This window comes from Rhamphochromis sp. 'chilingali' (genome assembly GCF_963969265.1).
Source record: "Rhamphochromis sp. 'chilingali' genome assembly, chromosome: 11".
NCBI lineage: Eukaryota > Metazoa > Chordata > Actinopteri > Cichliformes > Cichlidae > Rhamphochromis > Rhamphochromis sp. 'chilingali'.
The window spans coordinates 9,089,112-9,113,622 of record NC_137938.1 but is presented as its reverse complement, the minus strand read 5'-3'; the positions used below and the strand labels follow the sequence as shown (position 1 = coordinate 9,113,622).

General features: G+C 40.9%; 2 protein-coding genes across 4 annotated transcripts in view; both read right to left on the bottom strand.

Moving 5' to 3' along the window:
• Nucleotides 1-9,707: 9,707 nt before the first annotated feature.
• Nucleotides 9,708-12,002, bottom strand: LOC308405519 (endothelin-2; the record flags this gene model as incomplete). Its single annotated transcript, XM_080896191.1, has 5 exons — nt 9,708-10,244; nt 10,356-10,409; nt 11,029-11,142; nt 11,359-11,515; nt 11,945-12,002. The coding sequence occupies 5 exons, from the start codon at nt 12,000-12,002 to the stop codon at nt 10,166-10,168; spliced, it is 462 nt and encodes a 153-aa protein (XP_080752317.1). The 3' UTR covers nt 9,708-10,165.
• Nucleotides 12,003-16,023: 4,021 nt separating this feature from the next.
• Nucleotides 16,024-24,511, bottom strand: part of hivep3b (HIVEP zinc finger 3b) — a 42,092-nt gene continuing 33,604 nt past the window's right edge. For all 3 annotated transcript variants that reach the window (XM_080897496.1, XM_080897497.1, XM_080897498.1), the window contains 4 exons: nt 20,277-20,452; nt 20,019-20,120; nt 18,592-19,259; nt 16,024-18,410 (listed from right to left, as the gene is read on the bottom strand). In XM_080897496.1, coding sequence (XP_080753622.1) covers nt 17,751-18,410; nt 18,592-19,259; nt 20,019-20,120; nt 20,277-20,452 — 1,606 coding nt within the window. In that variant the 3' untranslated portion in view covers nt 16,024-17,750. The remainder of the gene's footprint in view (nt 18,411-18,591; nt 19,260-20,018; nt 20,121-20,276; nt 20,453-24,511) is intronic.

The following is a 24,511-nucleotide window of genomic DNA, read 5'->3' as shown; positions in this document are numbered from 1 at the left end:
GGTATGTGGATAACACCTGGGTGAAAATCAGATCTCAGGATGTACCACTATTCGCTATTCACATTAAGTCGGTGGACCAACACATCAAATTCATCAGGGAGGATAATGAAAAGGCAGGTTAGCCTTCTTAGACTGTGAGATTTCCATCAGTAATGGGGCACATTTAAAAGTCGATGTTCACCGTAAACCTACGGGTGTCATCAGGACGCTACAACACAGAGTAAACACCATCCCCACAGATACAGCGACCAGGGAAGTAGAAGAATCATATCAAGAAGGCCCTGAGTAAATGAGGTTATCCCAGCTTTGTCAAAGCTAGGAAGGCACCTACAGAAAGCTCCAGACAATCCAGGAGAGAAGGACAACTGTTGTTTAAACGAAAACCCTTAGCGATCCCTTATGTGTCAGGAGTATCGGAACAGCTGAGACGTATTTTTCTCTAAACACAGAGTCTCTGTGGCTTTTAAACCCCAAAGCACATTGAGTCAAAAATTGGTCCACCCCAAGGATCGGGTCTCCTGGCACAAACAGAGTAATGTAGTGTACGCTGTTGATTGCCAGAAGGATTGCCGGGATTTATACATCTGGGAACCTAAACAACCTCTGGCGAAGCGTATGACACAACACAGAAGAGCTAACTCGTCAGGCCAGGACTCCGCAGTCTATTCACACCTACAGGCCAGTGGACACTCTTTCAATGACGAGGATGTGCACATCCTGGACAGGGAGGAACGCTGGTTTGAGCGTGGAGTCAAGGAGGCCATTTAGGTGAAAAGGGAAAGACCATCTCTGAATCGAGGAGGGGGCCTAAGGGTACATCTGTCGCCATCTTACAATGCTGTGATTGCAGCCATTCCCCAACTCTCTGTGAATGGTACTCATGGCCATTGATCATTGATCAATAGTCTTTGATCAGTGGTTGTTGATCAATGGTCATGACATTTTGCATATTAATGATCAAGAAACTGACTTCACAGCCCGTTGCTTGCCAGTGATCTGGTTTCAGTCATTGTGTAATGTACTGTTTATAACGTTGAGGAAACCTGCAGTCAGCTGAGACCGAAAAAGCCACTTGGATGAGTGACGAAATGTTTCTGCCACCAAAAATTCTACATCCAGATGAACAGAATCAACTTTTTGGGATTTCTTTACCTGGATGATTGAGCATCAAGACACTCCTCTTGAACTATATCCTAAATCAATAAGGGTCTTGCTTCTTTTTGTTCAAAAGCTAAATCCAGCCATCAAAATAGAATATTTAATTCTTCTCTAGAGTCTCCTCAGCTGAACTGGAAATTTTTTTTTCATGTTTTTTATTTAAATAAGCTAAAATTGATACTTTGAGCCTGGCTACATTTAACATTGAACATAAATTCTAAAACTTAATATATTGCATAATGTTACCCTGCCCCCAACCCCATTAAAAAATTGTTGAACCCATAGCATCCAAAGCTGCTTTATTTCTTGTTTTCATAACAAACCAACACCAGAGCACATTTTGAATCAATCATGGGCACTTCAGATTTCAACACAGGTTTTGATTGTTACAATGACAATGCCGTGAAGGTGTGTGTAATTAATGTTAAAAATTCTGGTGAAATATACATCCATTTTTTTCATGACAGAGCAGATCTCTGATTATTTCTTAAAATGAGCCACTTCATGTTGTGTTGTTTTCTGGATTTTACTGAACTGAAATGTTTAATTATTCCGGTTAAATCCATTAGGAATCATACAGACCATTTCTACATGCAACATGCATATACTTGCTGCATTTGATGCATTTTAACCATATAGACTACAGAATGTAACACCTGCATACGTGTAAAGAAATGGCTTTGATTTTGCCACCCCACCTGATTTCCATGCCACCCAAAGAAAATTCCTCTAGAGCCGCCCCTGCTCCCAATAGATCTTAGGAATCGTTTCAAATATTTTTTATTTTATTTTAATATCCATTTTACAAAACACACTGCTGCTCACTGCTGCTCTTTGTTCACAGGCTCAGAATTTGTTAGTTGTTCCTCAAACCTGACTAAAGACCAGGGAAGACAGAGCGTTTTAGTCTGTGACACCAAAGCTCTGGAACAGTATACCAGTACATTCAGCTGACTTTGATAATAAATAGTTTAAAACCTTTTTGATTAAATAATCTTTCTGTTGAGAATTTTTATTGGACTATTATTTATTTATTTTAAAAATTATATATCTTCAATATGAATCAAATTATCAGCCAATGTGTGTCCCGGCAGTGTTCAAATACTCTGTGTTTGGGGTGGGGCAGTTTTTTTGTTTTGTTTTGTTTTAATGACAAACTTTTCCAGATTTACTTTCCCCTATTTTTAATTGAAAGCACAAGCTTTAAGTCTGAGCAGCAAGTCAATAGTAAGTACCTGTTTCTTATTATTTTCTCAAGTGAAATAATGATAACCAGAGGCCATCTACTGGTCAACTGCAGTGATGACATGCTTCTTCACTCCAATCAACAAATACACAGTTTTCACTTTCACTATAACTTTATCATCACAATGCAACTTGGTTTCCTTGAGCGTATTCTTATGTCTATTTTGTAAAAGTGTGCCAACAATTTAATAACATAACAACAGCACGGTTCAAGGCTGTTATAAACAACAACAAAAAATAACTATATAACTATATTATTATAAATGTCTTAAATCCTCTTTCAGTTGTTTATCTAGTGCGTGCAATCAGAAAAACCTCACTGTGTAAGATAAGAAAGAAAACGAAAATGAGTACAGTTTAGGAGGGGAGTGTATGAGGTGTTATCTCTAATTAATATAACCCCAGCACTGCACACTTTGTGTGGAAAGTCTGACTGTATACCACTGTGGTCACATCAGCAAATTCTGAACTGTTTATACATCCCAAACACAGGTATTTATGACATCATGATTGCTTTAGATGTTTTAGGTGTTCCTAGTTAAGGGAGTGCTGAGGGCATATCTACAGCAATAAAGCCTATCAAGAAACAGATGACTAAGAAAAGCCACATTCTGTAATGTTCAAATGATCACTGAGAGATTTCTCAGTGTTTTTCACTGAGAAATCTCTTTAGAGCCTCTGTAGAGGCTTTAATCTGCTAATATTGCTAAGGTCTGCTATCACTGATAAACTGAGCATAAAATAACCAATGGATAACCTTCCTTGAAAATGGCTTTTCTTGGATTTACTCCACAATCATGACAAGATCTCGTAACAACTCAAAGCGAAAGAGTCGTTAAAAAGTCAACAGAGCACATTTCTGCTTTCATAAAGGATCAGTTTATCCTTCTCTCAAACAGGTCTTTGCATTTTGTCCTTTATCCTAATTTTTTGCTGATTTCTCTGAGCCAAGTTTAAAAAAAACAGCTAGGTACTGCACAGCGTGGACTCCTCCACGGGTTAAGTGGTGCATATGTTGACATGAATGGGACAGGCAGCTGTTTCAGCCAAAATACAGAAAAATGATCCTGTGCTCTGGTGGTAAAGAATGACTGCAGTGCACAATGGAGGGTAAAACTCACACTTGATTTACTGTAAAGGTTATTTTGTGTTTTTGATCGCAAGATTCAGTAAACAGACTGGAAATAAAAACAAAAACAAAACAAAACCATCCCTTATAAAGGAACAGCTGTGTGCATATATGAGCGTAATGTGTATGTGTCTGTACTGTATGTGGCTAACATACTGGGCTATTGCTGTGTATTTTATACATATATGCAAATTGTGCTTTAATGTACTTTTCCCCGTTTTTAAATATATTCTTCTTATTCTTATTATTATTAGTAGTATTAGTATTAATGTATTCCTTAATGTTAAGCACCTTGGTCAGTGCTTGCTGTTTTAAAGCTGTTTATAAATAAAGTTGGCTTGACTTGTCTACATACCCAGAGAACAGTTGTGTATGTGACAACATCAGTCTGTAGTTGTTGATAAGAATTTTTATGAATACCTAATACAGTCCTGTTTAAAAACAACAACAACAAAAACACAATGCAGTTATTTGTAAAATCGTTTAAACTCCAGATTTAATTGAAAAGTGCACAAAAGCAACACATTAAAAGTTGAAACCAAGAAAAACAAGAATATACTCATTCTGAATTTGATGCCTGCAGCACATTAAGAACTTGAGATGGTATACTTCCTATACAATACTTAGTAATGCTTAACACGCTGGAGTATGTGAAAACTAAGTTATTTAATAATGTGATCTGAGAGGGAGTGTATCAGGTGAAAAGATGGGAAGAGGTTCACCAAGCTGTGAAATATTTCACGCATGAGTGGTTCAGCAATTTAACAATAAGATTTCTCAGTGCTATTTGAAATTGGTGCTTGGGGTTGGAAATACTTCTGAATACAGTTCTTGCACGCTGAAATGCTTCTTTGCGATACATTTTGTAAAATAAGGTTTAAGCAAGAACATAACACGCCACCTTTTGTGTAACAGAGATCATTTAAAGTGGACTGAAGTCCTGTGGTCCAACCAAGTAAATTCAGATTTTCTCCTGAAAATGAAGGAGACTGTGTCCTCTAGACTAAAGAGAAGGGCCACGTGGTGTGTTCTTTGCAAACAGGTTTAAAGCAAACATCTGCAACAGTATTATGGTGAAAGATTTTTACAGGATGGACCAGCATGGCTCAGTCATAAAAAAAAGTTTAGGAGCTAAAGCAGTCAACCATTGACAAAGTATGACAGACGAAACTTGCTACAAGAAGATTTGATGCAACACAGTGACAAACATGCTCCTCTGCCAGCTTTTTCCAAGTGATGCATTCTTTCCAAAATGAAAAATGTCTTATTTTCAACATCTGCCGTCAGCACACAGTTCAGCTTGTTATGTTGTATTTTCAAAGAGTCTTTAAATGATTTGCAGATGACTACATTCTGTTTTTATTTACACTTTAAACAGAACACTAGCTTTTTCTTTCTTTAACCTCCTAAGACCTGAACTCTTCCATGGCATGCATTTTTAATTTCTCTTTGATATTTGGGCATATTGAGATCCGATGAATGCAAAAACAAAGAATCACCAGATTTTTTTTTTAACTTAATTTTTGTTTCTAAGAAAAATGAGAGCCACATATGAGGATGTTTGTTTTAAATTTTGATGAAACAGAGGCAGTATAATGTCCTCGTAAGTGGATATCAGGCACTTGTAGAGCAAAATTTAGTATTTTGGTCTAGACAACCAAAAATGTGATGTCCACATATGTGGACGCCAGGTCCTAGGAGGTTAAATCAAACTGACAAGGTTGCACTCCTTTATAGTAGCAAACACCATTAAACGCACTTAATGGTGCCCAGGATGAACAGAAGGAGGACAGAGGGCTTTTCAATTCCTATGCAATTATCTTACACATTTAACATGTCCACATTTTCTTGATTTACTGCTGAGCTTTTATTCTTGGTTAAGGATGGGTGATACAGCAGGCTATTTTAAGAGAGGGAACATGCTGTTAACGATCCTGATCAATGCCAGTTGGCTGTGACCCAGAAAATGCCTTTTGAAGTAAAGCGGAGTGCAGAAAGCCAAAGCATTTCAGGAATGTTTACAGAGTGTGCTGAATCAGTAGGGGCTGTGTGTTATGTTATGTGATCATTTGAAGCTAATTAAACTCCAGGGTCACTGCTGGTGCGGTAAATGAGTCATTTGGAGAATTCAGTGTTGTTCAACTGCATCATGCTTACCATATGAATAAACAAGATGGATTTTCAGGAAACCGGTGTTGACTGTATGATGTCTGCCTAGTTGTGAAATATACACAGACAGGTATGAAATATTTCAGCTGACAGGTCAGCGTCTGTGTTTGCTGAGAAAACAACTCTCACGTTACAAAAGCATGAACCCAAACACAATCTGTCACTTACATAACTCATATTAGGAGAGCTGTCAGCTGAAAGTATTGGTATTAGGAGAACACAAGTAATAATTATGACTTTAGAGGGGTTTAACAGCTTCATCACATACCTGCAGGTGAAGAAATGCTCTGTATCCCAGACATGCATTTATTCTGATCAATTATTGAGTCATCATTCCACGAACTACAGTTCCTCACCAAAACTCTGCATCCCATGAAAGATGATTAAAGGAATAGGCAGGAAATTATATCTGTGGAAAACTATGGCTCTGAGAGGTACTTATGTCAAGCCTGAATTCTGCTGTACGTTGCGTGTTAGTGGAAGGAGCAGCTTCACAGACAAACTGGCTTTTCAGAAAGAAGCACACTGTAGAAACTATTTGTGCTCTTGTGTTTAATTAAAACAACATTTCAATATAAAGCACAAACGTTGCAGCGCAAGCTAGAATCTCCAGTACGGTCCGCATCTTCACCACTTTGTCAAAGGTTAAAACACAGCTGTACTCAATCAATAAACCAGGTGACCATGATATGTAACTCGTACTGACTTTAGGTGTGTGTAGCCTTCAGTCGTCAATGGGCAAATCAGTGCTCATGTATGCAACACAATGCTGAATGTGACACAGAAGGAGTAAAGAACTGGGAGAATAGTGGACAATTGGATTTATCACTGAGATAAAGAGAGTTTGTCTGATTGGTAAAGAGGAACTTCCTGCATTGGAGATGGCTGAAGATGGCAGAAGCAAGACCTTGGTATTTGTATTGTATATCTCTGTGCACAGCATAATCATGATCAATAAGTCACAATAAAGGCAGAAGAACTGGCGATAAAATACACGGTACTGCCATCATTTTTCCCTGACCCATCCAGGTCACAAGTGTATAACATCAAACCACCAAGCCTGCAGGCTGCTTCTACAAACATTTGTGCATGGTACTTTACACTTGTTTTACAATCATTTTATATTTTTGACGCTTGAATTCACAGGAGCTTAGTGAATTCAAGCGTGGTACCGTGATAGGATGCAACAAGTCCAGTCATGAAATTTCTTCACCACTAAATATTCCACAGTCAGTTGTTAGTGGCATTATAGCAAAATGGAAGCAACTGGGAACAACAGCAACAAAGCAGTAGTCCACGGAAAAATCACAGAGCCAGCTGCAGTGAGATGTGTTCTCTGGCCTTGAGGCAACTCTTATTGTAATTTGTCAAGATATAAATAAAACTGAATTGAACAGAACTGGAACAACGAATCACGCTGGCAATCCAGGGTTTGGTAATTGCTGGGGATACAGTATTTGTCTGACTGCACTGTGCCAAGTATAAAGTTTGGTGGAAGGGGGGTTATGGTGTGAGCTTGTGCTTTAGGAGTTGGGCTTGGCCCCTTAGTTCCAGTGAAAGGAACTCTTAATGTTTCAGCGTACCAAGACATTTGGGATGGCCCCTTCCTGTTCCAACATGACTGCGCACCAGTGCGCAAAGTCCATAAAGACATGGATGACCAAGTTTGGTGTGAAAGAACTTCCCAGAGTGCTGACCTCGACCTGATGGAACAGCTTCCGTTCAACATCAGCGTCTGACCTCACAAACAGACTTCAGGTAACATGGTCAGAAATTTCCATAAACACTCCTGCACAGTTTAGGCTGTTATAACTGCAAAGGGGTGAACATCATAATAATCCCACTGGATTAAGAATGGAATGCACATCAAGTTCATATGTGTAGGTGAGCAATGGCAATATAGTGTATTTGCTCAGTGCACTATGAGCTATTACCTATAATTTGATTGATTGTAGATGAATTGTTTCTTCTCTTGCCACAGCTTTAACCACTTTATCTATTTTATTTTAAAAATATTCATAAAATAATTGGAAATGAAGGGCAATCTACCTGCTCACCATTATTAATCCCTGTAGTGTGGCTTTATAGGACTGAAAAAACAGCATCCTGATGTGGTTACAAGTGCAGTGACGCTGTACTAAGACACTGAAGTTGCAGAACAGCTACACAACCACTACAAAGTTTCACAAAATCAAAGGTCAGGTGTTTGTACATCGACACATGATTCTTTTTTAATCATCATTTGACACAAAATTGGAGAAACATTGTTATTGTATTATTATTGTACAGCCACTTGTCTATTACACCTCCCACAAGGTATCTGTAAGACACACCACTGAAACATAACAGCTACACCCAAACGGCTTTTGTCTTTGTGGAAACCAATTAAACACAAAATTGGCAAGTGCATAAAATTCAGTTTAATGTTTGTCAGACTTTCTTTTTTTTTTTTTAGATCAAGAGATAACTCACTCACGTGCAATTTAGGGCATAGTGCATGTCCACTGTTTTGGATTTTTCCAGCCTGTTTTCATACACACATTTCAATTTTACATCTTAATTTACTAACTTTTTTATTTTATGCACCATGCTTGTATTTTCTGTATCTGAATGAAATTGGAAAGCAATTTATATTGAAGGACAAAAGCTGATCATTTAGAAAAGGCCTGAGTAGCGCACTCTCTACTGGCAATGGAGAAATACTGCCAGAGTGTTGGTGGAAACCAGTAAAGCTCATCCATCAGCAGTAACGTGGTTTACTAGAGCCTCTCCTGTTCCAGCACCATGGACAGAGTTCTGCACTGAGACAGCCTGTGCTTTCTCACAGCTTAGCTGACACAGTCATATTTCTTTGTAAGTTAATTATTAATCATGTGAATGTTTTTTTTAATCATCTTTATCTCTGTATTGCGTTACAGCAGAGTCATTACAGTTGTTTATTACTGCTGTTGGTCCCTCTTGGCAAGCAGAATGAGGAAATGCCCTAATTTAAAATGCATGACCACAACATCAACCCCGAATGAACGTATATAGACTTCCTGTCATTTCCCTGCTCTCACTTCTTCTTTCATGTATTGCAGGTAGCTTGTAAGGCAAGGATAAAGCAGAGTATCAGAGCTGTGTGAAGCGTTGTGAAACTGCATCTGAAGATGTCTGCTATTACTGTGTCCACTGTGGATTCAGGCAGTCTGTTTGTGAGGAAAAGCTGAGACTGTGTTCAGGCCTGTTTGGAAAAGTGGGCTGCAGGGGGTCTCCCCAGAAAGCGTTGAAGGGAAGTTATGACCTGAAAAGAAATGCAGTCAAGCAGGAAATCCTACTCCAGAAATAAAAAGGCATACTATCACTCGTGTGTAGCTGTTAGTGTTTTTTGATTAGAAAGTGAGGGCCGGATAAATCATCTCTGATAATTGCTTCCTTTGGGACTTTGACGCTCATCTGCCCTCTTACATATTCACGTGTGAACGGAGAGTATGTGCTGTACAAACAGTCGGTAAGGAACACGGAGCGAGTGGGAATTTCAAAGCGTGTTCTCACCCTCTGGTTTACAAAAACATGCATTCTTTCCATAGATCCTTATGAAAACAAAGCCTGTGCTGCCTTTGAACAGCAGGTAAACTTATAACTGATGTGAAGCGCAGATTCCTGAACCATTCACCCATGTCAGGCCTCTGTTTGATCTCTGACAATATGTTTGATCCACACACAATTGAATAGCAACAGCTGCTAAATATGGTTCCCTCAGATCAATTTTCCCATGTGATTTATTAAGAGTAATCACCTCTCTGCTTTCCTGAAGCAAACACAGGACGCCACAAAGTGAAACGTAAGAGACATAACATAAGACAACGCACACAACGTCATGTGCATTTTCTTTATTGTTTGATTAAAAGAACTGACAGCTTTATAAATGTATTTACTTTTACACACAATATGCTTTTGTACAGAAATCTTGTAATATCCTTGAAAAAAAAACTTCATTTAACAAAGTCAAAAACCCCCAATGATAGTGAAAAAGTTAATTTTATAAGCTGTAGTATTAGAGCTCTATAATATAGTAAATAGAGTCTTATGCAACAGCAAAAATATGACTCGTACATACGAAGTACAAGTCTCCTCTTCCTCTTTCTGTCTTCTTAGTCGGTGCTGGCCTGGCCTGTCTGCACAGTCACACAGCTCTGACACACCAAAAGGCAAAAGTCACACATGACCTGATAACTCATATCAGCTGCGATCCTCTTCTTCTGTTTCCATTACGCCTGCAGAACTGGCGGCATATTTTCCGCCCCCTAATTGCAGGTACGAACAGACGATCTTTGTGGCGCTTTGGCTTTTCTCCATGGCCTTCCTGTGTGGGACTCATCTCTCAGCCCTTTGTTTCCCCTCCTCTGTATCAAAGGAGGGTAATTTGTTCAGGTGCTCACTGCTCTCTCTCTCATTTTCCCCCTGCTCCAGTAGCTCCACTGTTTAGCCAGCGCGCTTCACCTGAGCCCACGGAGACTTGCCTCTGTCTGAATCATGTGCACCCTGCGCCCTCTTCACTCTGCTGCACACAAAAAAGACAAACGTCAGCCACCAACTTCAAATATCATCATAATCATCATAATATAACTTATATATCGGTTTTAAAGGCATTTTAAAAACTTTCACAGCTCACCTGAGAATGCTGACTGAGTGCCGTTTTTGTCTTTGCAGAGATTTGATTTCAGGGCTGCAGAGAAAGAGCCAATAAAACACCAATAGTCATGCTTAAGCTGAAGGTTGTCACTTTAAAAACTTTTATTGATCATGATCCAGCGCTGCTTATTTTTTAGCACTCTGTGTTAACCTAAAAGACTCTTATCTTTACAGGCTCACTAAATGTTTTATGTTCCAGGCCCACAATCAGCAGTTATCGTTTCTGTCAAGGTTTGAAGAATGCTGCCATTCAACCATGCCTCTTCTTGTGTTCTCTGTTTAGCGCTTCACTGGTATCCAGATCCAGATACATAAATCACAGGACAGGGACCAGGCCGGCTTTATTACACGATCTGTGTAATCTGCACATCTAAGCCGATCAGAAACAACCTGCTTGAACTTTGTACGCTTACTCCACTCCCTCAGCTCCAGCTGCATTGTTTTGACAGTCACACCCTTGGACAAGTGGGACTCAGTGAAAACATATTTAGGCTAATAATAGCACGAGCTGTTTCCTTATACCTACTTCTCCCTGTCATCCTCAAAGGGAAATATTACCTGCCTTTACCTACAGTGAGCTAAACATATATTCTCAGCTTTGCCTTTAATCTAGTGCTTTACATTGAGGTTTTGAGGCTGTATGAGGTGCTCACCTGAGATAGCAGAATTTGGTGCAGGGTTGGTCATCGCGATTGGCACATGTGCAGCGGCCAGTGGATCGTCTGCGTCGAGAAAAAGCACCACCAAGACCATAAACTGTCGTCTTGCTGTAGAGAGAAATACAAAGTCAGTGCCTTGCTCGTGATATAACCAGCCTGCAGACTTTGCTCTTTGATATCTCACTGCTGCCGACTACAGTGATAATGACAGCAAAGTTGTTCTGCAGCGTCTGGGCTGCAAGGCTGTGAGATGTGTCACTACTATACAGGAAAATATGCTCAGAGCCTTCAGGCATTTTTCACGGCGCTTCCTTTTAAGCTCACCTGGGTGTGTTGATCCATATGATGTCCAGGTGGCAGAAATAGTGACACTCTGAGTCCAGCGGGTTAGAGCAGGCACAGCGTTTGGTCCTCAATCGATGTGTTGGGACTCTTTCTTGAACCTCCACCTCCATCTGGTTCATCACTGGTAGACCTAAACCTAGTCAGAGATGGGAAGGGTTAACCAAACACAACATCAGCTCCAGCTAAGTAACAATACCTGTCAGTAGTCTGGCTCACTTTCGTTATTTTCCACATATTTAAAAAGATATATATATATAGAGAGAGAAACACCGATCTAGATTCAAATTGATTCTGATCATTTACAATGACCAAGCAAATGAATCTATGAATACTTTGGCATAATAAGGACTCACAAACACTCCAGTTTCTCTTTGTGATTTTAGGTTTAAAAACAGCAGCAGCTTTAAAGGTGTTACAAACAAGCTGCTGTATGTTGCATATTTAACATGTCACTGCGCACAGTGTGGCTGTGATTAATGCCAGTGTAAATATTTGATTGTAGGCTGTTGTCTTACAAAAAACTGTGCCATGAACACCCCACTGAAAAAGAATATATAGCACTTACCATCTTGCACTGAAGCCCAAAGAGTGACGAGAAGCAGAACGCTGCTCTGAGCAGACATAGTGGACGGATGGAGCTCTGCAGAGACTGTTATCCATACAGTTGCAACTGTGTTCTTCATGTGCTGCCAGTGTCTGGTCTGAAGCTGTCTGAACTGTGCCACTCTTTTTTATACATCTCCTCGCCCCTCTCACTTGATGACACATTGAAAGCTCCACCCACATCTGCCTGTCATGGACTTTCAGTGTAGGACCCCAGGATGTGTGAGCTTGTGGCACATTTTCCAAGTATCTGCTGCTCTGGAAGTCATCTGTAACAGAGGTAAATGTCATTTAGAGATTACATTTGAATGACATTTATGATACCGGTCTGATTTTGAATGAGGGATTGCCTGGCTTTGTGCTGGTGGATAAGGTGAGAGGTGGAAGAAGGGGATGGAGGAAGACGTGAGGTCTGAAGAGTTGTTTATCTAATAAAGCGGAAACACGGGGAGGAGGAACAAGACAATGGATCACTGTGACCACTGTGGGAGGGGAGATGCTGCGATATGCTGGTATGCAATGGAGACATTTTAAATTAAACTAACTTTGTCTTCTCAGTAACAGTTTCTGTATTGTATCAAATGATCAATAGAATAAAGGTTAATTGATTTCCAGAATCCCAGCACAATGCTTTTTGTTTCCAAAGATTAACATGCAGATATATCAGAGACACTGTGACCCTTTTTCTTGAGTAATCAAGGCTGTAACCCTAACCCAAAGAAGTATAACATGAAACCGTGGGTGTGCTTTGAAAACTTGTGACACCAGATCAAAATCACGCCCCTCCATCCTCAATCCGTGGTGAAGTTGAGCACACAGATAGTGTGGCTCATCCCTGCCCACATGCACTTGGTCTCTCGGTCAAGTCAAGCCAAGGCAGGTCAGCTGTGCCAGAGTCACGCAGATAGCCAAATGGCCGCCTTCAAACATGTAAATACATTAAGTACACGTTGGATTATCACTATTGCGCTTCATTGCTGTCATTTCCCAAATGCTCATCAGAAATCTGATAGGAAAATGAAGTAATGAATAGCAAAATTTTGAGTACGTCAAGCTGTTATGATGAAACAATACATTTTAGCCATTGTTTTTTCCCCATTCTAATGACAGAGGAAGCATGCAAAGCTGCCAGTGACAGATGGACATGAGAGGATGACAGAATCTACTGTTTGTTTGCTATAAGAGCTGATGAAAGCTTACGCATGAATGTGCAGAACAAGCAGGAAGCAGACAGCACTTTTCCTCTGTAGGGCAGGCATGCCCGGAAAACACTTGGATATGGAAAGTATGCTGGAAAAAACACAAGACAGCGACTTAAACATAAAATAGGAAGAGGTGAACCTACAGTGGTAGCCACAGACTGACAGAAGCGAGGCTGCCATATCGCGCCAACACCAGTAGGTGGTAGGTGAAGTGTCTTGCCCAAGGACACAACGACCAGGACAGACAGAGCAGGGGATCGAACCAGCAACCTTCCGGTTACAAGACGAGCTTCCCAACCCTCTGAACCACAGTCGCCCCAATACATGGTGCACTCTACGGCTCAGCCTCTTTTACACCAACTTGGCACAAGTCTATCAAGTGTCTAGATGTAATCTGACAGTCTTGTTTAGGGGAGGGGAACACATTTTCCTCTTACATAAAAATGTGGGGATTGTGTGATGTGGTGTGACCGCTATCACTGCTGCTTTGTGATTGGGGGAATTCTTCACATTTGTCTCCCAGAGGTTAGTAGTTCAGCTCCCTGAGAAACACAGATGTGTCCTCCTAAAGCACACCCCCGGGGATCGACGTGTCACATTAGGCAGCCCTCTGCATCACTGCATGCAAAGCAGTGGAAAAGACAGCAAGCAAGAGGAATAGCCAGAGAGTGTCTTTATATTAAACCACACAATGATGTCTTTGCAGGCTTCTGTCCTGGAAGCTGTTTACTTTTAATTAAAAATCCACCCTCCTCAGTTGACTCCTTGATAAAACTTCCTACTATCCCAGCAGGGCTCCGTAAGGCGTTGGCATCTGCAATGTTTCGGAGGAGGAAGACGAATCTGTTGCTTCAGACTGCTTTTGATGGACTAAGTGTCTAAAAATAAAAGTGCCCCACTGCTGCCTGTTTTTTAATACTTTCTGTGCAACATTTTATTCACACCAGCTCTCAGGTTTTTGGCTCCTCGTCAAAAAAACTGGCGTGTAACGGCTGAGTAAGCTTTACGTAATCTCTTGCTGGTTGTGTGATTAAACATTGCTGTGCAAACTAAAAGTAAGACCAAAAACACCGGATGGCCTGAGACGCGATGGGAGAGATACTGTTTATCTGAATATTGCCCTGTGTGTTGATCTTGTTTTACACTTCCCGACGCACACCGAGAGTTGCGCGTGCCAGCGTGATCAGAAGATTGTGAGGCTTGATAAAGCTGACCTTCATAATCTCAAACTAATTCTTTAGAAGTGATAAATATATGTGCTTTCATAATAAAAAAAATGGGAGTAACAGAATGACACATATAGACAGTCACAGTTCTTGGAACTTATAACTTCTGGTTAAGAATTAGAAGGTGTGTCACCTGCTGACCCCAATGAAATCTAAAGCCAGTGAGACCAGGAAGCAGACTTGCTCCAGTGGTTCTGAGCTGAGGCTTAGGAGTACGCCCTGATTCTAGCATAGCAGCTTCATGGAAGAGAAATATATTTTTCATCTGAAACTGGTGACATCTAGTGGGGGTGCTGAAGCTGTACAGCTGCCTGGCTCGCTGACAGAAACATCTCGAACACTCAGTTTGATTGTGATTACTGTGCTTGCTGCTTTACAGGCACGAGAGCTCAAAGGATAATCTGCACGAACATATTGTGAACAAACCCTAGATCTTAACACACCTTAACACATATTGAACTGTGCAAAAGTCTTGAGCTTTCTGAAGGTTTTTTCAGTGGTTTTCTTTGGAAGTTGGCTGCTTTTTCACTCATTTTCAGTTTTAAATATAATCTTTACCTGTTAATAGGAGACTGTCATAAAAAAAAAAACATAATTTGTTCCCATTTGTTTAGTTAAATCTGTGGCACATGCCATAGGTTATCTCAGCATGGTGTGCTCCATAGAAAATTGAGGAAACTTGATAAGTGCAGGGCAAACACGGGTTTCAGGTCTAAAAAACAACCTACGGCAGATGAACAGTATCTTAAGTCATGTCATTATAAAACAGAAGAAAACTGGAGGAGATCCTAAGTGGGCCAGACCAGTGAAATTCCCCTTTCTGTCAGTATAAAAATGTTTAACTACACATTTACTCACCACATCCTCATCTAGGTTTGACTGCATTTCTAATAGATAATGGCACATGGTTTGAGCACAGATTAAAAATGCAGTTTGGGGAAGGCTAGGCAGATCCCCACATATTAAAGAGAGGTGAATGAATGTTTATTTAAAAAAGGAGGTAAGGTAGGGCATTAAAAACGAGAAGAAACGGCTAGTGGTGCAGGGGACATGCATGAGGTGTGGGCCTTCTGTCTGACACCCCTGGGCTAAAGCATCTGTGCTGAAGGTCTATGCTCTATACTTACAGAAATTACAAGCTTGCCTAAGAGCGTCCAGCATGTCTTGATGAATAAAGGTTAGATTGTACAAGCTCTGTTTGTGCCTCATGCACTGCATGTTCCAATAAATCACTGCATCCATTTCCCATTTTCCCATCAAAATAACTTCAATTGCATTTTATTTATATAGCACCAAATGACAACAACAGTCACCTCAAGGCGCTTTTGTATTGTAAGGTAAAGACCCTACAATAGTACAAAGCTAAAATCCCAGACAATCATATGACCCCCTCTGAGTAAGCACTTTGGCAACAGTAGATATTTATCATATGATTTTAACGTTTTGTCTGCTTTTCAACTGAAGCCAATGCTGATAATGTTAAGAAATCATCAAATGTGTGAAAACAATTTGTCCTAAACTTGACAAACTGTTCTGTTCAAAATGTTCCGCTAAGGCCAAAAAGAAGAAAGTCACGACCTCAGAGTCTGGTGCATTTTTTGTTTTTATTTCTTTAATGACTAGAAATTTTGCTGTGTGAAATCCGCAGGGCACTTGATCTTCTGGTACCAGCCGACGACTCGGCGTCTTAACTTTTTGTCACCAGTTCAAGATACAAGAACATCATGAAAAAGACACACAGATGTAATAAAAAGTTTCTTTCCCCCCCAATAACAAAAAGTTTAAAAAAAAAACCCAAAAAACAAAAAACCTTGAAACAATAATAATTATCATCAAAGAATAATAAATAAGAAGCACTCTTCCCTGTACAGACATATATTCTAGTCTAAAATCTCTTGTAATAAAAATAGAACTTCAGTGCATTTCCTTTGACACATTTCTGCTGCCCCTTCAGCACGTCTGCGATACAACTCTTAGTTATCCTGGCATTAAAGCAATGGCCTTTACAAAAGAAACAATCAAGGGACAAAGTATTAACCCTCCAGAAGAACATTTTTAAAAAAGCTGATATAAAATTTCACAGCCTTCTCTTTACTATACATCTCAAAAACACAAACCTGGACATAAAAGGCACAAGTAACTACAATTTTCAGTAATACTGGACAAACAAAAATGGAATTCTTTTTGATGAACAATTTTGGTCATTTACAAATGTATTTCTATTCCTTTCACATTGACAGCCCTGTTTCCAACAAAGTCAGGACCTGGATAAAAATGTGCATAAAAACAGAGTGCAGTTAAATGTGCACGTTTTGTACCCTAATATGAGAATAGCAAAACTTTTATTACTTTATATTCTTACTGTGGTTTTTGTTATGCTAGATAAAAGAAATCAACACACAGACAGGCAACCATGACGTGAAAAACTGGTGCTATGGTTCGAATACTCAAAAACTTCTTTAAATTCTTCTGTAAATCATGGATGCTGTGTCCTGCAGGCTAAAGACATATACATCTGGCTTGTGCTAAATCAGGTTTAGGATCAGCATGTGGTGCTATGTGGATTGTCTTTTTTTAGGCATGGTGATATACATTCTGCATATGACCATGAAGGCACCGAGGCTCCATCCAGGTGCCAGCGCTGCCCGCCTCTCACTCAGACTGCTGCAAATATTTTTCTTAAGAAATGTAGAAATAAATATAGCAAAATGATCCCAAAATGTTCTGAGTATTAAAATTGTGTTTAAAGCAAAACTTAGAAAAAAAGGTGCTCTCAGAGTTATAGAACGCGGTGCCCTCCTTTCCACAACACTTGGTGTTTTAAAGGGTTGTGCTGCTGTCCCGAAGTTCTTTAAAGATGGTGCTTAACATGACTTCAACTTAAAAATGTGCATATACAATTCAAAAAATTAATGTTTCTACTTTCAACATTTGTTATATTGTCACCAATTTTCAGTTTAATGTGAGATTTAAATCATTTGCAAATCACTGTATTCTGTTTTTATTTTACCGTACATTTTACAAAGTGTCAAAGTGTACCAGCTTCCTTTGGAAACAGGGTTGTATTTACATTATTACCATATATATATATGTATATATACATATACATATACACACATATATATATATATATGCACAAACATTGTTTTCATAAAGAAAAAAGTGCATCTTTATAACAAACCTGAATATTGCCAAAACAAACATTTAAATGAACAATAGTATTGAAAATGTATATAAAACCCAAAGCAATTACAAAAAAACAAACAAACAAACAAAACAGACTAGTGTAGCAAACAATAAAGCAAAATGGGATACACGATGCATCGAAGTGTAGACGCTGTCAAGTTCTCTGGTCTCTTGTGGCGGAGTCTCCTTTAGCTCCTCCCGCCACCATATCACTACCAGATGTTCGTTCCTCCCTCTCTGGCTGTTGTCCGATGACACTCGAGGCTACCGGGGGTGTTAGACTAGGGGGTGCTCTTGAACGGTCGTCACTGGCGCAGTGCTCAGTGGTCTCAGTAGAGGACCCGTGGGTGTGGACGGAGCTGTGCGAGCTGCCATATTGCTTTGAGTCTGTGGCCTCCAACTCTGGTTTGGAAAATGTTAGTGCTGTGCTAAGACCTTGCTGCCCTGACTGGCTGGTTCCTGCTGTCTGGTGCTCTGACCAGTGGTCTCCAGGAGTCCTAAGCCCTTGAGTCCTGGGGGTCCCGCCCCAGTATGTTTCAAACCTGGCCAGTGATGGCCCCTCCATTGGGGGTGATGTTGGGGACGTCGGGGTAGTAGCGTGGGACCTTGGTCTTGCCTGTACAATTTGGATCCCTCCTATTGGGATCATCGAATAAGGGACCTTGGCTTGCTGGGAGTGCATGGGAAGATGGCTGAAGATGTTGTCTGTTGTCTGGAGGCCAGGATAACCCTCACAAGTGGAAATGCGAAAAGCAGGTGGAAACAAGCTGGTGTCTGACCATGTTGGCCCTTCTCCTGCTGTTCTGCTTTTCTCCTGTAGGTGGAGCAAAGACTATGTTATTGCTAGCTCATGAGCCTGCTCTAGTACACAAAGTCCTGAGAGCTTTTTGAGAGACAGTGTAGAGAAGACATATGGATTGCTTAATGTTTCTCTGGTTAAAAGTGCAGCCACATATCTGTGACTCGTCTATGAACTAATTAGAAAATAGACTTACCACTCTCATGTGACTACCTGATGTACCAGGGTTCTCCCACGGTAAGTACCCAGGGGTTCTGTGCTGCATCCCCAGGGGCGAGGGAGGCGTTGGAACCTGTGACGATCGGTAGCAGCTGGGTGAAAGGGGAAGGAGAGGAGAAAGGGGTCTGATGGGAGAAGGTCCTCGTTCGGGGGAAGGTGAGACATGTCGGCTGGGTGAGGGGAGCTCTGTCCTCGGAGAGAGGCTCTGGATGGGTGACGAATACTCCAGGCGGGGGGAGAGGCTGCGGCTGGGGGAACAGCTCTCACTGCTTGGGGAGAAGGCTCTTGGAGATGCTTTCCAGCCTCGCCGGGAGAACACTGCTCTCCTGCTCCCCGGCGAGGCAGCTCTTCTGCCGGGCCAAACTCCACGTGGGGAGGGCTCCTGACTGGTGCAGGGAATGGGACCCGGAGGCTCGGGGTCAGGAGTGCCTTGCTTCGAGTGCCTGCTGGAGCTTGAACGCCCCCCTGTTGATGGGTGGGTGTCAGACGATACAGAGGACGGTGGGTTCTCGTGGGACGTGGACTCCTCTTCCTCTTCTTCGTCATCGTCGTCGTCGTTGTCTTCGTCGTCATCCGACTCCTCCACGTCAGAAAACTGATGCTCCTCCTGTTCCTCCGAGCCGCACACACGCTCTTCACTCCCTGCTGTTTGTGCAGACACAGAAAAACACGCAGACTTTAGATATCTATTCATGCCAACACCATGGGCCCTAAAATCTCATTTACTGGATGCGCAAAGTCGTGCAATAAATCCTCACACAAAAGTCACAAAACAGCGATTTACAGGAACAAGCACAAAGCGTGAGGACAGTCAAAGCAAAGGACAAACCAAACCCGGCACCCTTCAAACGCACTTTATAAATAGACTGAGAATGAAAAGGAATTTAATTGAAAAGCGCCATGCCTCTATTCACAAACTATCTCAGCAGCCTTGTGAATGGAAAGACAGTTTAAATGGCGCATCCTTGGCTGTGATGAGTGTAGTCTGTTGGCAAGAAAGAGACAGCGAGAGAGAGGAGGGGTTGCAGAGGAAGGTTAGGGAGGAGATCGTGAAGGCTTTGAGGCTTTTCCAGCTTTGACGGGGAGGTGTCAGCTGTGGCAAAAGGGCTCAGCTTTGTTTCGTTATATACCAAGAACTCATCCTTAAGGACAGGTTACAGCAGCCAGACTGTTGCAACAACATCAGGACGCTGTGGCATGTTCTGTATTCTTCATTTATTTATCTTATACTTTTTCAAATTTCTTATGCAAGGCCAGAGGGAGGAGAATAGAACATCGTGTTGCATAAGCTGTCAGTGCTGAACAGCTACTATTCTTCACAGGCAGGAGTTCATCCAGCTGTGTACCAAGATTTCTCCACAGGGGGAAGGCAAGTATGTGAGATTCATCCAACACCTGAAGTACCTGTTTCCTCGCTCTCCGGCTCATCCAATGATGACTCAGATACACCCATTGCCTGGCATTTTTTCCCATGAGCCTTTGACTTCATGTGTTTTGTAAGGTTTCCTAGGAAGAGAAAAAGAAAGAGAGTTTAAGACAAATGAGATGATCATTTTAGCAGCACAGCCAATAATGTGATCACTGGGCAAAAACAGCATTTTTACATTTAGGACCAAAGAGCTCATCACGTTTTAATAAACAGAACCCAAATTTTCCATTCACCTTTGGTTTTGAAGGCAAAGTTGCAGTGTTTGCAAATGTATGGACGGACATCGGTGTGCGTTTTGATGTGCTTTTTCAGCATGCTTGGCTTCTTGCAGCGGATGCCGCACTCTCCGCATATGTACTTTCCCCTGCCGCGACCTCTCACGTAAACATACTCCTCGTTGGACTTATACCTATGAGAAACAGACAGGTAAGAGATCAGAGACAGCAACTTTAAGGCTGCATTTATTAGATTTTAGGTCACTTGAGGAAAACCGGAACAAGCTGTAAGCACAACATTCACATTACCCCATTTGCAAATTTATCACGGTTATGGTGAGCAGATGCAGGGCAACATAACATTTAAGTCCAGTAATACCTCCTCTTTCTGATTTTATGTCTCTGTCTCATCTCGAAAAAACATTTTCCTCTTTATCTTCTAAACTGGTGCAGTCCCTGAATGTGTCGCTTGATGTGAAAGCGACAAGACCGGTTATTTCTGTACTGAAAACAGCACCACTATAAGCATACATTCACTGAATGAGTGTGTGTGTGTTACTGCTAATAAATACTCATAAAGTGAACTTGAGACCAGAAACAAACGAGGCAGATGCAAAATAATCAAACAGGAAGTCGACTTGTTTAGATGTTTGCTTCGACAGTCACACTCTGACAGACAGAAAACACTTAAGCATGGAAGAAATGAATGAGTGAATGAGGCATATTGCATAAAGCGCTATATAAGAACCAATTCATTTACTATTTGCCATTACATAACAACTGGGGACTAAGTAATCAGTGATGAGAGCCATTTTTTCTGAAACTGTGTCCAAATGTTCAGGCATTTCTACAATATATACAAAGGTCCGCTAAGCAGGGTGTGAAAGCATAACAGAAAACAATTATTAGCAAAAATATTAGAATGAGAAGGGTTAGATTAGAATCAGCAGTTAACCTAACCCCACTAACTGCATGTCGTTGAGGTGTGGGAGTACCCGGAGTACGACTGTGGCCTCACAGCAAGAAATACCCATCTTCAAACCTTCTGCTCAGCGTTCAGTTTGTGTGTTTTTCCTTCCTGCGTGATTTTAAAAAGCTTTTTTTATTTTTATGTCAATATAATTCAGCTTTGATCGTTGTTCATTAACACTTAAAAAACATAAAAACTTCAGACTGTGTATTTTTTTAACCTTTTAAAGTCGATTTGGCACTTAGTTGTGATGTTTTAGCTTTGCGGTATGGGCCTTGAGATTGCAACAGGGCAACGAATGTATTCACAATGACAACCCATTCAGCACAGAGCAGAACGGCCAACCTGAGGAAAACAAAGGTAATAGAAAACCGCAGATAAAATATGAGACCCGCTCATCCAGATAACCTCAAATTTGGCACTGCACTTACTCGTGTCCTTGGCAGCGCACCTGCCAAGTTTAAAGTGGATCTGATGAATGTTTGACGAGATAGGATGAGATAAGACAGCCAGACACACATACACATATTTCTTGATTTATCTGAGAGACAGAGCATTATGTTCGCCAGCTAGTTTTCAGTTAAACCCTGAAAACAGCTGCTAGGAGCCCAGAAGGTGATAATGAAAGCTGCAAACCCCAAAGCCCAAAATATGCACTCAAAGATACTTGGAGGATTACTGCAGAGTGCAGTCATCATTCTTTCTTCTTTCACATTGCACTGCGAGCAAATTCAGTGATAATAACAAAGATAACTGTGGAAGTTAGTGATTGCAGCACAGATACATGCACAAACACACACACACACACAAAACTGAGAAACAAGGCTTTCTTTATGGTGCAGGTTGGGGAAGCCCCACCAAAACCCCTTCAGCACTGAGTCCCTCCACTACACCCTGGTGCAAAGAATAGCAGCTATTCTGCTCTGAACGGGTGGCCCTGCCAACAACATCAGCGGCTAAAGAGAGGGAAGGGAAGCCTGGCTATGGCCACCAACCTAAAATAGATACTACATATAAAAATCAAGCAACACATTTAGGTCTACTCTATAAAAAACATTGTTTATGCACAAACTTCATGTTTACCAAAAGGCTATTTGTAGACACGGCGTGGCACAGAGGTCTTATATCTGAATGAATTGTCCTCTATGAAAAATCCACTACTCATGGGGAAACTCACAAATCATTCTGAATTGTAAATATCCAATCTGTGCCGACTGTGTCTAATTACAGGATGTCACGACATCTACGAGACACCAGGCTGTGAATGTTCCCCGTTGTATAACAGAACCAGTAACGGCAAATCATAACAAATTGTTACACAACTGTAAAATAGCCTCAACAGTGAGAATGTGTTGTGTTCATTCAGGAGCTGGCTACTGTTTACCTGCCGTGTATTTCTTGCTACTGCTAAAAATATCCACCCACATATCCGAAAAGAAAAAAAAGTAAAGTAAGAGAACTTCACTTCAGTTATCTAGCATTAAATCAGCAGCATATCTCTCGGTACATTCAGTCAAAAATCATGTTTTAGCTTTATGAGAGCCTTGTTGGATGCTGGGAAGAATAATGCTTCTAACCAAAAGGAGCTACTAAAGATGATTAAAACATATTTAATCCTCATTTGAACAGAAAGAAACAGAATAAACTAATATTTTTGTCCTCAGTCTGTCTGAGTGGCACGGGTAAAGTGTTACAGGGTGTAACAAAACATGCATGGTTAACCATTTGCACCAAAGAAAACAATCATGTTTTTCACTGAATCAGTTCAGCTGCTGCCCACATAAACTTCCCCAGACTTTCACAATGACTAGTAAAAAGCATTTATTGTTGCCCATTTCCTGAAATCGATTATTGAGATGACAGTGTGGTACTATTAAACTCCAGAGAAGCCTGGAAGCAGATAAAATCTGGCAAGCCACTGGAACATAAACAAAGCTGCATGATACATATTCATAAAAGACTGCTTTCTAGAATGAAATGAGTGGCACACAGCTATGATTTCAAAGTCTTGACAAAAGGGAGACAGGGATAATGAGTCGGGATGAAAAGCATTCTGTTCTCTTCAAGATTGAGTAGCTGTGACCATTTGCATGCATGGTGGAAACGCAGGAGAACATCAAGGAGCAGGGATGAGAGACAGGAAGGACACAGAGGAGGTTTTGGAGGGAATGAAAACAAAATAATGTGCAGGTAAGTGAAACTGGAAGAGCTGCCAGAGAGAAATGGGCAACACCTCTGGGGTTTTTTTGTGGATGAAAGTGCACTTCCTGAAGTTCAGTGCCTTATCTACTGTTACACGGACAGCTTCTTTACACCTGACATTCATGCACCTAAGCAGGAAATGCAGGGTGTGCCAAGTGTTAACACTCTGGAAGAGAAAAACTCAAAAATAGAAAATTTACCAAAACCAAACCAAACCAAAAAGAATACCAGTATCATAGGAAATTATCCACGTAAGGCAACATTGTATACCTTCCTTTTATTCTTTTCCACTCAATTCAAATTTTAAAAAAACCCACGTTTTTCAAAGTGCTGTACAGAAAACAACAAGGGAATAGATAAGAAGTACATAGATATGAGATATAGTGGGTGCTAAACATGCAGTCACAGTCAAAAAAGGCACGGGAGACACAGTGAGCAAGTAGGCAGACTCGAATGACATTACGTAAAAACAAGTTTTAAGTCTAGCTTTCAAAATCTCAGTGGAGGGAGCAGATTTGACTGCACAGTTTGGGGGCAAACACAGAAAATTCCCAGACTCCTCTGAGTTTAAATCTAGACCGAGGGACGGTCATCAGCTGACTGGGGGGACCTGAAAGCTGAATAGGAGTGTAAGGAACGAGTCAAACCATGAAAGGCTTAGTGGACAAACAGGAGGAAATCATAAAATAAAGATTTAATCAGATACATTTAATGGGGAAACTTTAGCTCGGAATACTCAAACCTCGGGAATAAAGCACTTGGTGCTGGAGGAAAAATCACTCAGACATTTGTGGAAAGCATTTATGTGTTATCCTGATCTGGTCTGTAGACAAATATGACAGCCTCGACTGTGACTCTGACTGCTTGCAGACTGCTTCATACTGTGCCTCCGTGTGACTTTTTATAGCCATAAAAATATTAATGAGAGCCTCACAAAGTTGGAGACAACCTTTTCCGCCCTCTCACACACACAAACCCACACATACACACACAGACGCTGCTAGCTCTCCAAATTAACACCTCTAAAACACAGACATTCGTGCCAGCAGTGAGAGGAAAAAGCTTGGCTACAGGTACAAAT